Consider the following 14,840-nt stretch of genomic DNA (forward strand, 5'->3'; position numbering starts at 1 on the left):
CTGGGGCTAGCTGACCCTGACAGGACAACTGTGCCAATCTCAGGACCCATCTAAGGGTGAGGGGGGGTGGGAGGGAGGGAGTTCCAGTCCTCCCTTCCTCACACTGCCTGGGTCACTTCAGTGGAGATGATGAGTCAGCATCTTCATTTCCAGTAACAATCAAAACATCAGGCAGCCAGGCACCCCGGGCATGTCTATCATCCTAGCAGATCAAGAGGCTGAGATCTGAGGATTGTGGTTCAATTGCTAGCCTGGACAGGAATGTCCATAAGACTCTGATCTCCCATGAACCGCCAGAAAACTGGAAGTAGTGCTGTGGCTCAAAGTGGTGAAATGCTAGCCTTGAGAAAAAGAGTCTCAGGGACAGTGTTAAGGCCCAGAGATCAAGCCCCACAAATGACAAAAGAGTCTCTCACATTTGCATTCCAGGCAAAATCTCTGGGCTCTGTGCACAAGAAACCTATGTGTAAAATAGGGGGCAGTCATAAATAACCACAGTAATAGAAGTGATCTAATAAATGGAGTGCACTTGCCTAGGGGGTGGGACATACAGCGGGGGCTCTTTGCAAATTGGACCCCTTGGTAGCTGGGGTTTTCTGCCACATTGCTGGTTATCATGTCCTAGACCTAGCCTGTCCCTCTGCCCATTGTGACCCCGGAATGTTGTCTTCAAGGATGTGTGGTGTTCTGCTGAAATGTGACTCAGGTGGTGGATCACAGACAGTGTGGGGGTCCTGGCTCCATGGCCCCCATCATGACCTGCCACTCAGGGTCTCAAGCGACAGCACAGGGCTGCAATCTCAGCAGGTCTCCACCTGGGCTCAGGTGCTCACTCTAGAGTCCGGCTGGGCTTTCTTCCCCCATACTCACAGTTATGTATCATTCTTAGCCCCTGACCCTACAAGCCATCACCCTTGAATCCCTCAAATCTTACTTCACTAGAACATCCTCAAACCCATAACCACCTTTCACCAATCCATCATTAGGATGAAACCCACACCTCTCCCAAGACCCTAAAAAAATTCACTCATGCTGTGTGAGGTTTTGGAGACCCACTATCTAAAAGCTCAAGGAACTCTACCCAAGATTTGAAGGTAATGAATCCACAGTTTTGGGGTACTTCCTCCTCAAGTGCCACACACCCAGCCTGTTTCTCCTTAGTGTGATGGCTTCCCAGGCCTGTTACACTGGCTGTGTCTCAAACTTGGTATGGTACATGGTAGAGGATGGCTGGGGGGTGGAAAGGGGGACGTGTAAAAGGAAAACAAGACAGTTATGCAACCCAGGCAAAAGGCCAGCCTTCAGTCCAGCAGAGTAGAAAGGCAGCCGAGACGCCAGCTCAGCCACAGCCATCTGACTCGCACCCTGGTCTCCACCATGCTGGCCTCAGGCATGCTGCTGGTGGCCGTGCTGGCCTGTCTGACTGTCCTGGTGTTGATGTCTGTCTGGCGGCAGTGGAAGCTATCGGGAAAGCTGCCTCCAGGTCCCACGCCATTGCCTTTCCTTGGAAACTATCTGCAGCTCAACACGGAGCAGATGTACGACTCTCTCATGAAGGTGTGGCGGGCTGGGAGGTGGTGGGATGGGGTGGCAGGACAGACGCGCCCAGTTCCACAGGGCAGGGGCGCTGACCACAGACTGCGTGAGCCAGAGTTTTTATTTTATTTGCCAGTCCTCCAGCTTAAACTCGGGGCCTGAGCCCTGTCTCTGAGCTTCATTTTGCTCAAGGCTAATGCTCTACCACTTGAGACACAGTGCCACCTCCAGTTTATTCTGTCTATGTGGTGCTGAAGAATCAAACCCATGGGAAAAAGGGGGTGGTGGGGACCTTTAGAAGCCAATTTCTATCTTGGTACCATGGCTCCCTCTTGGAATCCTAGCTACTCAGCAGATTCACATCTGAGGATTGTGATTCAAAGCCAGCCAGGTCAGGAAATCCCGTGAGACTCTTATCTCCCATGAGGAGCCACTAGAAAACTAGAAGTGGGGCTGTGGCCCTAAGTGGTAGAGTGCTAGCCTTGAGCAGACGTGCTCAGGGACAGAGCCCAGGTGCCAAGTTCCAGCCCCAGGACAGGCACCAAAGAATAAAAATGTGTGTATGTGTGTGCCCGCGCGCGCACGCACTCACGTGAGTGTGTGTGTTCCCGAGCACGATTAGACCACATGTGGGAATATTCAATCTCTTGACTTTGCCAGGGTTTGGGGGAAGAAAAACCAATGCACCCCAGTACCTGCAAGCTTCTCCTCAAAGTATTCCCATCCGCCCTTTCCCAGCTAAGGGATCGCTTCGGCCCCGTGTTCACGGTTCACCTGGGCCCTCACCGGGTCGTGGTGCTGTGTGGCCAGGATGCTGTGAAGGAGGCACTGGTGGATCAGGCCGAGGAGTTCAGCGGGCGCGGGGAGCAGGCCACCTTCAACTGGTTCTTCAAAGGCTACAGTGAGTGAAGGTGACATGGAGTGGAGGTCTGAGTGGCCTCAGTATCCCCAGCCTGTCTCCTCTGGATCTTTCAAGCTTCTGGCTTGCCTCATACCTACCCAGTGTCTTTCCCTCTTGCTTCCAGTTCTCTGGACAGTTCTGTGGACAGAATGCAGTCACTTCCGCCCTTTTCATCCATTTCAAATTTCACCTCTTGCCTTTCTGCCTTTCCCCTCGATCCTCCTCTCTCCTTACTCCCTCTCTCTCTGAGGGAGGGGGGCTGTCTCCCCTTCCCTGTCTCTTTCCCCATGATCTGCAGATCTCTGGCCCTGAGTCTGGGGTTTCTTCCTGGCTCCCTCGCTCGCTCTTCTGCCCATAGAGCTCCTCTCCCTTCTCTTGCTCTCTTCACAGCCTGGCCTCCAGGCCTCCAGCTTCCCCAGCATCCCCAAGGTGCTCTGAGGGTCCCAGCTCCCACGCACTTTGGTGGTCATGGGTTCTGATCTTCCCTTTTCCCACTCCCCAGATGTGGCCTTTAGCAATGGGGAGCGCGCCAAGCAGCTGAGGTGCTTCTCCATCACCACGCTGCGGGACTTTGGCGTGAGCAAGCGTGGCATTGAGGAGCACATCCAGCAGGAGGCGGGCTTCCTCATCCAAGCGCTGCAAGACACGCGAGGTGGGTGCTAGGTAGGGTAGGGTGGGGCCAAGTGACTGAGCCTGGGGTCAACCACCCCCCAAAACCTCTCTCAAAGGGTTAGACTGGCATCAGGCCACTGGGATTGGTTCTTTTTCTGGACAGATCTTTCCTGGGTTCCCCTCTACCAAGGCAAACCCCTCACCCTCCACCCTTGCAGACCCTCCATTACTCCTCCACTCCTCACCTGCCACTCCTGAGCCCTCAGTCTCCACGTTTCACCCTCACCTTCACCCTGAAAACCCCTACCCTTCACCCCTGCAGGCTCCTCCATAAACTCCTCACTCTCCACCCTGCAGGCACCTTCATAGATCCCACCTTCTACCTGAGCAGAACCGTCTCCAATGTCATCAGCTCCATTGTCTTTGGGGACCGCTTCGACTATGAGGACAAGAAGTTCCTGTCTCTCCTGCAAATGATGCTGAGCAGCTTCCAGTTCACAGCCACCTCCACCGGCCAGGTACCCATGCCGCGCCCCTGCCACGAGTGTATAAGCAACAGCCAGGTCATAGACATAACTTCAAAATGGCCGGGCTCTGATGGCTCACACTTGTCATCCTAGCTACTAGAAAGGCTGATCTCAGGCTAATCTCAGGATTATGGTTCAAATTCAGCCTGGCAGGAAAGTCTGTGAGACTCTTACCTCCAATGAATCAGCAAATCCTGGAAGTGGCGCTGTGGCTCAAAGTGGTAAAGCGCCAGCCTTGAGCAAAAGAGCTCAGGATCAGCACCCTGGCCCCACCACAAACAAAACAAATGTGAAGGCCGTTGACTCATGATTGTAATCCCAGCTGTTCAGGAGGCTGAGATCTGATGGATGTTTCAAACCATCCTGGGCAAGAAAGTCTTTGAGACTCCAACTACCCAGTGAAAAACGGTGAAGTGGAGCTGTGGCTCATGTAGTGAAACAGCGCAGTCACCAGCCCTGCCCTGGGCAGGGTGCACCTGGGAGGCCATGAAGTTATTTTGCTGCCACCTGTAGCCAAGGAGCAGAGCCGGTGGTGGGGCCGTGCTCTCCCCCCCGCCCCCAGGCTCTGTGTTCCGGGCCATGGGGGAAATGTCCACCTGTCTTCCGAGACCTGCATATTGGTCACTGACTCTGGGTCCTGGCACAGCTCTTCAGGTGTAGACAGGGGGGCTGGTTTTGTGGGGACCTTGGAGGATGGCAGATGGAGCCCCATGGCCTGTGGGAGTGCACTGAATATAGGGTGGGGGTGTGATTTTGCCCTGTGTTCTACTGGAGTTTGAAGCCAAGACCTTGGGCATATTAGCCAAGTACTCTGTCCTTGTGCTATCGATTTTATCATTCTTTATTTATTCACTCACATATGCGATTCACGGTTGCCCCAAATATGAGACCTACATCCACTCTCCATCTCCAGAGTATCTGGGATTACAGGTGTGTGCTAAGATGTCAGGTGAATGGGGTTTTTTTTTGCATTTGCCCTCTCCACAACCCCTCACCCCACCTCAGCTCTTTGAGATGTTCTACTCCATCATGAAGCACCTGCAGGGACCATAGCAACAGGCCATTAAGGAGCTGCAGGGGCTGGAGGATTTCATCACCAAGAAGGTGGAGCAGAACCAGCACACCCTGGATCCCAACTCCCCGTGAGACTTCATCGACTCCTTCCTCATCCGCATGCTGGAGGTGCGTGCAGCAGCCCAGGGTTGGGGGTGGTGGGGGGGCAGGCAGTTGAGTGCCATGGAGATTGGGCTAGGATAGAAAACCTAGAACTATGTCAATTATATAAATAATCCTCAGTGTAGATCATGGTTATATAAAAATCCTCAATGTTCACTGGGAATGTGGCTTAGCGGAAGAGTGCTTCCCTAGCATGAATGAAGCCCTGGGTTCGATTCCTCAGCACCACGTACATAGAAAAAGCCGGAAGTGGCGCTGTGGCTCATGTGGTAGAGTGCTAGGCTTGATCAAAAGAAGCTCAGGGACATTGCCTAGGCCCTGAGTTCCAGCCACAGGACTCACAAAAAAAAAAAGTAGTAAATAGTACTCAATGTCAATCCTCAGATCTCAGCATTCTGAGTAGCTGGAATTACAGACATGAGCCACTGGTGCCTGGCCGATCATAGCTTTGAGGATCACAATGAGGAATCACAGCCTAGAGAGTGTTGGTGATCTGCCTGAGCTCACACAGCATGGAATCTGTGTCTCTAGCTTACTCCAGGTCTCTTTCTGACACTGGTGCTTTAAGCTACCACACCAAATGAGAGTGAATGGTCTAGAGTTCAAGCCCTAGTACGGGTACACACACAGACAAACACACACATTCACATACACTCATGACTAATATCCTAGCTACACAGGAGGCTGAAATCTGAGGATAATCATTCAAAGCCAGCTAAGGCAGAAAAGTCCATGAGACTCATTTCTCCAATTAATGAGGAGAAAAGTTGAAGTAATGCTGTAGCTCAAAGGGGTACAGAACTAGGCTTGCGTTCAAACCCCATACCTGACAAAAATCAATCAACCAACCAACCAGCCAGGCAAAAGCGAGAGGTGTCTTTTGGGCCACAGGCAACATCCTGGCAAAGTTCTGGAAACAGGATGAAGAGCCTGGCAGATTGATGTTTTACCTGGACCTCACAGCAGTAGATGCCAAGAGCACATTCCAGAAGATCCTTCCAAGGCGTGGGAAGTGGGGTTGACTTGAAGGCCTTTCTCCCTCCAGGAGAAGGAGAACCCCAATATGAAATTCCACATAAAGAACCTGCTGCTCACCACCCTGAACCTCTTCTTGGCAGGCATGGAGACCTTCAGCACCACCATGTGTTATGGCTTCCTGCTGCTCATGAAACACCCAGATGTGAAGGGTAAGGCTGGGCAGAGACAGGGATGGAGAAGTGAGGGGAGGGGTCAGGCCCTAAAAGTTCCCCTAAGTTAGCTGCCATGTTCTCATTTCACATAGGCCGTGTTATGATCAAGACAGGAGAGAGTAGCTTATGGAATTAGCTATCACAGTCGTAGCTATGAAAATAGTAGGAGCCAGGGCAGTGTCTCCTCCTGTCATCCTATCTACTCACGAGGCTGACAGCTCAGGATTTACCTTTGGAATCCAGCCAAGGCAGAGAGGTCTGTGAGACTCGTATCTCCATGAAACCACTATAAAGCTGGAAGTAAGGCTGTAGGTCAAAGAGGTAGGTGCTAGCCATGAGTAAAAGAGCACAGGGACAGCCTTCAGATCCTGAGATCAAGCCCCACAAGTGACGAACACACACACACACACACACACACACACACACACACACACACACACACACACATCTGATTCTTAAATGGATTCTTAAATGGATTAAATGGATTCTTAAATGGTGGCTGATCTCAACCACAAGGACCCCACTGCCTCCTTCTCCAAGCCACAGCCTAAGACATCCCTAGATACTGATAGGACAGCGAGCTAATGCCCAACAGCTGTTGTGAATGATGAGCTGTATGCCTGTCATTCACTTTTCTAAGACCTGTGCACAATTCCTTTCCCTGCGTCCTTTCTTCATTCTTTCCATGTTTCCTTCCTTCCTTCCTTCCTTCCTTCCTTCCTTCCTTCCTTCCTTCCTTCTGTTCTTCTTTCCATCTATCAGTTAGAGGGCTTGAACTCAGAGCCTTGTGGCTGCCCATGAGCTCATTTGCTCATAGCTGATGAACTACCACATGAGCCACACTTCCATTTCTAGTTTTCTGGTGGTTCATTGGAGATGATGTCTCGTAACTTCCCTGTCTACGCTGGCTTTGAACATGATGCTTGGATCTCAGCCTCCTGAATAGCTAATATTACAGGTGTTAGGCACCAGTGCCAAACACCTTATTTATTTATTTATTTACTTACTTACTTACTTACTTATTTATTTTTAGTTCTCATCCCTGATTGAAAGACTTCAGATAATCCATGAAGAGATTGATCGGGTCATTCACAAAAACCGGCAGCCCAAGTTTGAGGACCGAGCAAACATGCCCTACACAGAGGCTGTGATTCATGAGATCCAGAGATTTGGAGACATGATTCCCAGGGGTGTGGCCAGCAGGGTCACAAAGGACACTAAGTTCTGGGAGTTCCTTTTGCCCAAGGTGCCACTTGCCTGAGACCCTGCACCCCAACTCTGTTACACACTATCAACTCCCTGTCTCCCCTTCTTAATCGAAGGCTTCCTCACCCCCCATGTCACTTCTTCTTTCCTTCTCAGACAACTCCTCCCACCCCCAGCTTCCCTGGATCAGGAGATCCAAGACTTGACTTGGATCTTCCTAAATGGAGCGATGGAAATCCCAGCACCAGTGACTCAGGCCTGTCCTCACAGGCATTCAGGAGGCTGAGATCTGAGGATGGAGACTGAAAGTCAGCTCCAGCAGAAATGTCTACACTTAATTTTTTTTTTTTTGGCCTATGCTAGATCTCACACGCTGGTCACTGTTCTTGAGTTCTTTTTGTTCAAGACTAGCATTCTACCAGCCACAGTACCACCACCATAAGACTCTTATCTACAGTGAACCACCAATACTGCTGGAAGTGGAGCTGTGGGCTCAAAGAGGCAGAGTGCTAGCCTTGACCAAAAAAGAAAAAACATCAGAGACAATGACTTGGCTCTGAGTTCAAGGACTAGGACTGAAACACACACACAAGAGCAGGGGTTAAATCTTATTTACCCAGACCTCTTACTTAAGAACAGGAATGTCCAGTCCTCAATAGATCATTCCAGAAGGCCCGAATGTCATACCTCTGGCACATGTACCTGCTAAGTCCCCTTGCCTCCCAACCATCCGCCTAGAGAGACAGGAGAGGTAGATCTCCCAAACTGGATTCTGGAAACCTCAAAACTGTGTCCACCAAGCCCCTGGTAACAAAGAGGAGGAACTTCTACTCACCCACAGAGACCTTAACCTCATGGTCCCTGAAGCCTTTCCCTCCTTCCTCCTCTCCCATGTCTCCAATCACTGCCCCCCCCACCTTGTCCCAGGGGGCTTTCAGCACATTCATCTTCCATCTGCCTTTCTCACTCTCCCTTCCTCTTCTTCTTCTCAGGGTACCAAAGTGTTCCCCATGCTGGGCTGTGTGTTTGAAGACCCCAAGTGCTTCTATAACCCCAGAGATTCAACCCAAACCACTTCCTGGATGGCAATGGATGGTTTAAGAAGAATGATGCTTTTGTGCCCTTTTCCATCGGTGAGTGACCAGCATTGGCCACTGGGCCACGGCTCACAGCAAAGGGACAGCTGTGTGTGCCAGCCCCTCTCCGACCCACAAAATCATTAGTGCCTTCCCCTGACTGGAAGGTCCTATTGGATCTAGTCTCTGATCCCCTACCTGCAACCCATTGTAATTCCCAAACATCCTGTTGGGTTCCAGGAAAGAGAAAAGGGATCATCAAAGCTAATTCGGAAATTAGGAAAATCAAGAACAGAGTGAGGTAGCCACATTTTCTGTGGCTCACATGCCATCCTAGCTACTCAGGAGGCTCAGATCTGAGGATCCCAGTTGGAATCCAGTCTGGGGAAGGAAAGTCTGTGAGACTCTTAGCTTTACTGAAACACCAGAAAATTGGAAGTGCCATGGAGTTCAAAATAGTAGATGACTATCTTTGAGTGAAAAAGCTCAGGGCAGCACCCAGACCCTGAGTTCAAGCTCCATGACTGACCAAAAACTGTACTGTAATTGGGGCTGTGGCTCAAGTGCTACAGTACCAGCATGGAGGAAAAAAACTAAGGGATAACACCCAGTCCCCTCATGGATTAGGGAAACACAGGCTCAGAGAGGAGGCTAAAATTTTACAGCTTTCCCTGCCCCACCCTTGGAGAACTCAACTGGGGATGTGGGGTTTGGGGGTTAGCTCACAGAGAGAGTTGGCTTCAGCCCTGCCTGCCTCCTCTTCTCTGCAGGAAAGCGGTACTGTTTTGGAGAAGGCCTGGCTAGAATGGAGCTCTTTGCCTTCCTCACCACCATCATGCAGAACTTCTGCTTCAAGTCCACGCAGGCTACCCAACACATCGACATGTCCCCCAAACATGTGTGCTTTGCCACAATCACACCAACCTATACTATAAGCTTCCAGCCTTGCTGAGCCCAGGGCTGTGCCAGGGGTGGGGAAGAGGAGGGGATGGGGGGGCAGAAGGGGAGGGAGGGGCCTGTGCCACTGGTACAGGCAGGAAGAAGGGAGGGGCCGATTGTCAGAAGGGAAGGGCAAACAGGCCAGATTACTGACCTTGCTGAAGATGGGCACTTCCAAGCTGGAATGCCAGAAAGGTAGTTTTTACGTGTGAGCAGTAATTTTTTAAAAATCTGTTCTTATTCATTGAAGGAATTTTGTGTGTCATATTTCTATCAGGTGTCTGATGATCTCTGCTCACACAACCTGAGCAAAGGGCTTGTGCGGGGATCAGGAATCTTGTGCAGATGAGTGGCATGCTAAGGCTTAGGAAGTCCTTACTGAAGGCTCCTTCTCCTTAGGCCTGTCATCCCAGCTACTAAAGAGGCTGAGGATCCCAGCTCAAAGCCAGCCTGGGCAGGAAAAGCCCAGCAGACTCTTCCCTCCAATGAACCAGCAAAAAGCTGGGAGTGGAGGTGGGACTCAAGTGGTAGAGTGCTAGCAGGCTTTGATTTCAAGCCCAGTGAGTGGGAGAGAGAGAGGAAAACACCAAGAGAAACCACAAAAGCTTTGAAAGAAGTAATTAAAGTGAGAGGAGGAAGATGATGCTGTCACAATAGGGAGGCACCCCAACTTTCTCCAACCAAATAGTAAGCTGGGAACTCCAATACTCAATGCCCCATCTAGAGTCCGGCAAACCAACAACCAGAACAAACAGTGAAACACAGGAAATGAAAAAGAGCAAAGAGGGGCTGGGGATATAGCCTAGTGGCAAGAGTGCCTGCCTCGGATACACGAGGCCCTAGGTTCGATTCCCCAGCACCACATATACAGAAAACAGCCAGAAGCGGCGCTGTGGCTCAAGTGGCAGAGTGCTAGCCTTGAGCGGGAAGAAGCCAGGGACAGTGCTCAGGCCCTGAGTCCAAGGCCCAGGACTGGCCAAAAAGAAAAAGAGCAAAGAAAGAAAAGCCTATAATCTGCACAGAGCTGGAAAATCTTTGGGTTACTCTCCCCACCCTGGCCCAAACAGGGCCATGCTGGGATAGTGGCCCAGCTCTGGCGAACGGGACCGCAGAACGTCAGCGACCACAGAAGCAACAGCAGAAAAGTCCCGCAGAGAATGTAGAGACCAGACAGCACGCAGACCGGACCAAGGCAGACGGTGGCGTGGGACCGAACGGCCGGGACCAGACAACAACAGCAGGGGAACTGGGCGCTGCAGACGTGGAGAGCCGGGACGCTGCTGCCAAACGATAGATCAACACACCCCAGCCCTGAAAAGCCCACAGCAGCATGGGACACACACAAAATCCAGGACCAGTAAGTTCCCCATTGCCCCCCCCCCCTTAAACGGGAGATCAGCTCTGGCAGAGACCCAAAACCTGATGTAGAGCTCATCACAAGGGAACAAAGAAGCTAGAACTCCCTCCCTCCCTCTCAGTACCCCGAGGGTATAAAGAGCCCCATATCTGGCGGCTCTAGGACCCTACAGCCACTGGGAGGACACAGGAACTAGCAGCGGTGGAGCAGCTCCCAACAACGTGGCCCGGAGACACCTTAGGCCAGCATCCCCCAAAGCCCCAGCTTGGGAGCCTGAATCTGTCTGCACCAGCCCCCTGCAGCAGAAACCCGGGGTCTGGTAGGCATTTGACCACCACTTGAGGCACCCTGGTCTGTGTGGACTTTTTGAACAACAGTCACAGGCTTGCTGGTGTGCAACACCAACCCAACAGGGTCACCTGGGCCCAACACTGAGCCCAGACAATTGAACCTGCTGGGGACCACGCATATGGCCCCCACAGTTGATTCGCAAGAGGGCACAAGCACCCTCCAACAATCCGGGGCAGTGTGCCCCCCCAAAAGAAGCAGAAGAGCTCACACTCACGCACCCCCCTAGAGGGCCAGCATGGGTCAGTGTGCTAGCCCTCCGGCAAAAGGGTCCCGCAACCACTCCCCTGCGAGAGCACACAAGTGGACAAGCTGCCCCTCAGCAGCAATGCCCGCTCTGATAGGCGCATTCCACAAAGGTGGGCAAGCTGCCCCTCAGTGGCAATATTAAATCTGAGAGGCAAGATCTCTTGACCCACGGCATCTAGAGGGGAAATAATCAAAGAAGACAAAAGTCTCCATGCCATGCTGAATCAGCAACCCGTGAACCCCCAACAGGGGCCCACAAAGGTCAGCACAACACAGCGGCAGAGAATGGTCCTGAAGAGAAAGCCACAGAATCTACGCACCTCTAACTGCAGTGAGGGTGACTGCCTCAGAAACAACCAAGATGGTCACGCTCACTCATAGGGCAGAAAGGTTCAACAGCCAAACTCAAATACAGAGCCAGTACAAACAAGTCCCTGCTGACGGACCAGTGGGAACCAGCAGAAAGCCAAGCCAAGGCCGCCACCTACAGGCCCCTGAAAGTGCAAAAACTCCAGATGCATAAGTCACAAAGAAATATTACCAATTTTATGAAAGGTAAAGCCAACTCGCCAGCTCCATAAGGCAGTACGACCGAAGAGGAGATGGAGAATTAAAAAACAACTGAGGCTAAGATAGCAGAAATTATAGAAAGCCTCAGGAATGAATTCAGAAAACAATTCCAGGAGTTTAGAATGGAAGCCTCGAAGGGCCTTCAGGAAGTCAAGAAAGAAATGGAAGCAAAAATAGATATAGTCTACTCCTCCGTTAAAGAACACCTTAACATCCTGAGAAACAAAATGCATGAAAAAATACATACAAAACAACACACCTCATTAAAAGAAGAAATTACCACAATGAGGGCTGATCTGGCAACCATAAACAGCTCACTCACCTCAATGCAAACCACACTCAAAGCCACATCACAAAGAATTGATCATCTTGAATTGTGAGTCTCTCCTTTCAGTCATGATTCAGCTGATAAGGACCAGAAGATTACCATACTCCAAGAAACTGTCAAAATCCAGGGCAGACTAATCCAGGAGATAGTGAACAGGGAGAAGAGATATAATCTGCGTATAATCGGAATAGATGAAGGAGAGGAGTACCAGAGCAGAGTTATGCAACACATATTCAATAGAATTATTACAGAGAATTTCCCCAATCTCAAAAGGGAAAACATCACCCAAATAACAGGAGCATATGGGTCACCTGGTAGACTGAACCCTAGAAGATCCTCCCCAGACACATTATAATCAAGGCCTCAGATCTCAACAATAAGGAGCAAATTTTGAACGCAGCCTAAACGAAGAAAGAACTATATTACAGTGGGAAAAAAAATCAGAATCATGGTAGACTTCTCCACACAAATTTACAAGGCAGAAAGAGCCTGGAAGAACACAATCCAAGTCCTCCAGGCTGACAACTGCCAATCCAGAATTAGATACTCAGCAAAATTAAAATTCACCTTTGAGGGAAAAACCAGATCTTTCCATAGCAAAGAGGAACTAAAGGATTAGGTGAATAAAAAACCAGCCTTACAGCCAATTCTAAGAGGGGAACCCCACCCAACAGAAATTGTACAGGACACACAGAAACAGAAAGAAACTACAATAGTCAGAGCCCAACAGGAAGAGCAGTCCAATAAAGAAAAGAAAGAAGAGAGAAAAAACACAGGCTAACAGGAAAATGGAAGGAAAAAAACACACCCATCCACGATTTCTTTGAATATAAATGGTATAGATTCTCCGATAAACAGGAGCAGATTGACAGAGTGGATCCGTAAACAAAAATTTGCTATCTGTTGTCTTCAAGAGACCCATCTTACAGCAAGGGACAAAAACAGGCTCCAAACAAAAGGATGGAGAAAGATCTTCCAAGCAAACAGACCTACCAAAATGGCAGGGATAGCCATCCTGATTTCAGACAAGCTAGACTACTCATTAAAATCAGTTCAAAAAGATAAAGAAGGGCCCTACAGTTTAATACAAGGAAAAATCCAGAATCAAGATATCACGGAGATAAATTTATACTCACTGAACAAAAAAGGCCCTAAGGGCTGGGGATATGGCCTAGTGGCAAGAGTGCTCGCCTCGTATACAGGAGGTCCTAGATTCAATTCCCCAGCACCACATATACAGAAAATGGCCAGAAGTGGTGCTGTGGCTCAAGTGGCAGAATGCTAGCCTTGAGCAAAAACAAGCCAGGGACAGTGCTCAGGCCCTGAATCCAAAGCCCAGGACTGGCCAAAAAAAAAAAAGGGCCCTAATTATGTGAAACAATTTCTTTCAGAACTACAGTACAATATAGACCCAAATACAATCATAGTGGGAGATTTTTAATACTCCACTCTCTCCAAGAGACAGATCCAACACACAGAGGATTAGCAAGGGAGCCAAAGACCTAAGTAACACCATAACCCACCTGGACCTGACAGATCTGTACAGTGTTTCACCCTACAGAGATCCAACACACATTCTTCTCAGCAGCCCATGGAACATACTCCAAAATAGATCATGTCATAGTCCACACAAAGAATCTCAGCAAATACAAGAATATTGACATTATCCCATGTATTTTATCTGATCATAATTGAATCAAGGTAACCCTCAATAACAAAGGATGCCACACAGACTATACAAATACTTGGAGGCTAAACCCCTCACTGTAATCTAACACTTGGGTCACAGAGCAAATGAAGGATGAAATTAATGGATTCATAAGTCACAACGACAATGAAAATACATCACAAAGAAACCTATGGGATACAGCTAAGGCAGTGCTGAGGGCCAAGATCATTGCCCTCAGCGCACACATTAAAAGAATGGAATCAGAACAGGTAAATAACCTCATGATGCAGCTAAAACATCTGGAGAAACAAGAAAAATTTGAATCTAAAACGATTAGGAGGAGAATGATCACAAAGATTAAAGAAGAGATAAATCTTATTGAGAATAGAAAGACCATTCGACAAATAAATAAAACTAAAAGCTGGTTCTTTGACAAAATAAATAAAATTGACAGGCCCCTTGCAAGACTTACAAAAAAAAAAAAGAAGAGACTCATATCCGTAAGATCAGGGTCTCCACCGGAAAAATTACAACAAATCCACAGGATATTCAAACAATCATAAGGAACTATTTCCAGAACCCCACTCACTAAAGAACAAAAATTTTACAGAAATGGATCAATTGTTAGAGAAGTATAAACTGCCCAAACTGAATCAAGAAGAAATAAATCAACTAAATAAACCAATAACCTATAGCGAGATATAGGAGGTAATCAAGAGCCTCCCAACAAAGAAAAGCCTAGGCCCAGATGGATTCACCAATGAATTCTATAAAACCTCCAGTGAGGAGCTAATATCAATACTTCTCAAACTCTTCCACGAAATAGAAACAGAAGGAGACATCCCAAACTCATTCTATGAAGCTGATATTATACTCATCCCCAAACCAGGCAAAGACCCAACAAAAAAAAGAGAACTACAGACCAATATCACTAATGAACACAGACACAAAGCTCCTCAACAAAATATTACCTAAGAGGATCCAGAAACTGATCAAGAAAATTATAAATCATGATCAAGTAGGCTTCATCCCACAGATGCAAGGATGGTTCAATATCCACAAATCAATAAATGTAAGTCACCACATCAACAGAGCTAAGACAAAGAACCACATCATCATCCCAGCTGATGCCCAAAAAGCCTTTGACAAAATACAA

The 14,840-nt window shown here is 49.0% G+C and overlaps 1 protein-coding gene across 1 annotated transcript; it reads left to right on the forward strand.

Moving 5' to 3' along the window:
- The first annotated feature begins 1,377 nt into the window (after positions 1-1,377).
- LOC125338946 (cytochrome P450 2A11-like) lies at positions 1,378-10,457 on the forward strand. Its single transcript, XM_048329978.1, has 9 exons — positions 1,378-1,557; positions 2,275-2,437; positions 2,940-3,089; positions 3,407-3,567; positions 5,798-5,939; positions 7,016-7,188; positions 8,206-8,281; positions 8,995-9,124; positions 10,247-10,457. The coding sequence occupies exons 1-9, from the start codon at positions 1,378-1,380 to the stop codon at positions 10,455-10,457; spliced, it is 1,386 nt and encodes a 461-aa protein (XP_048185935.1).
- The last annotated feature ends 4,383 nt before the right edge of the window (positions 10,458-14,840 follow it).

Source organism: Perognathus longimembris, chromosome 20 (assembly GCF_023159225.1).
Source record: "Perognathus longimembris pacificus isolate PPM17 chromosome 20, ASM2315922v1, whole genome shotgun sequence".
In the NCBI taxonomy this organism is placed as follows: Eukaryota; Metazoa; Chordata; class Mammalia; order Rodentia; family Heteromyidae; genus Perognathus; species Perognathus longimembris.

Excerpts from the sequence above, each read along its gene's own strand:
- LOC125338946 (XM_048329978.1), top strand. The coding sequence starts at position 1,378 with ATGCTGGCCTCAGGCATGCTGCTGGTGGCCGTGCTGGCCTGTCTGACT. Across the intron at positions 7,189-8,205 it reads GGGAGTTCCTTTTGCCCAAG|AGATTCAACCCAAACCACTT; the intron begins GTGCCACTTGCC and ends CTATAACCCCAG. Across the intron at positions 9,125-10,246 it reads GACATGTCCCCCAAACATGT|TGGCCCAGCTCTGGCGAACG; the intron begins GTGCTTTGCCAC and ends ATGCTGGGATAG.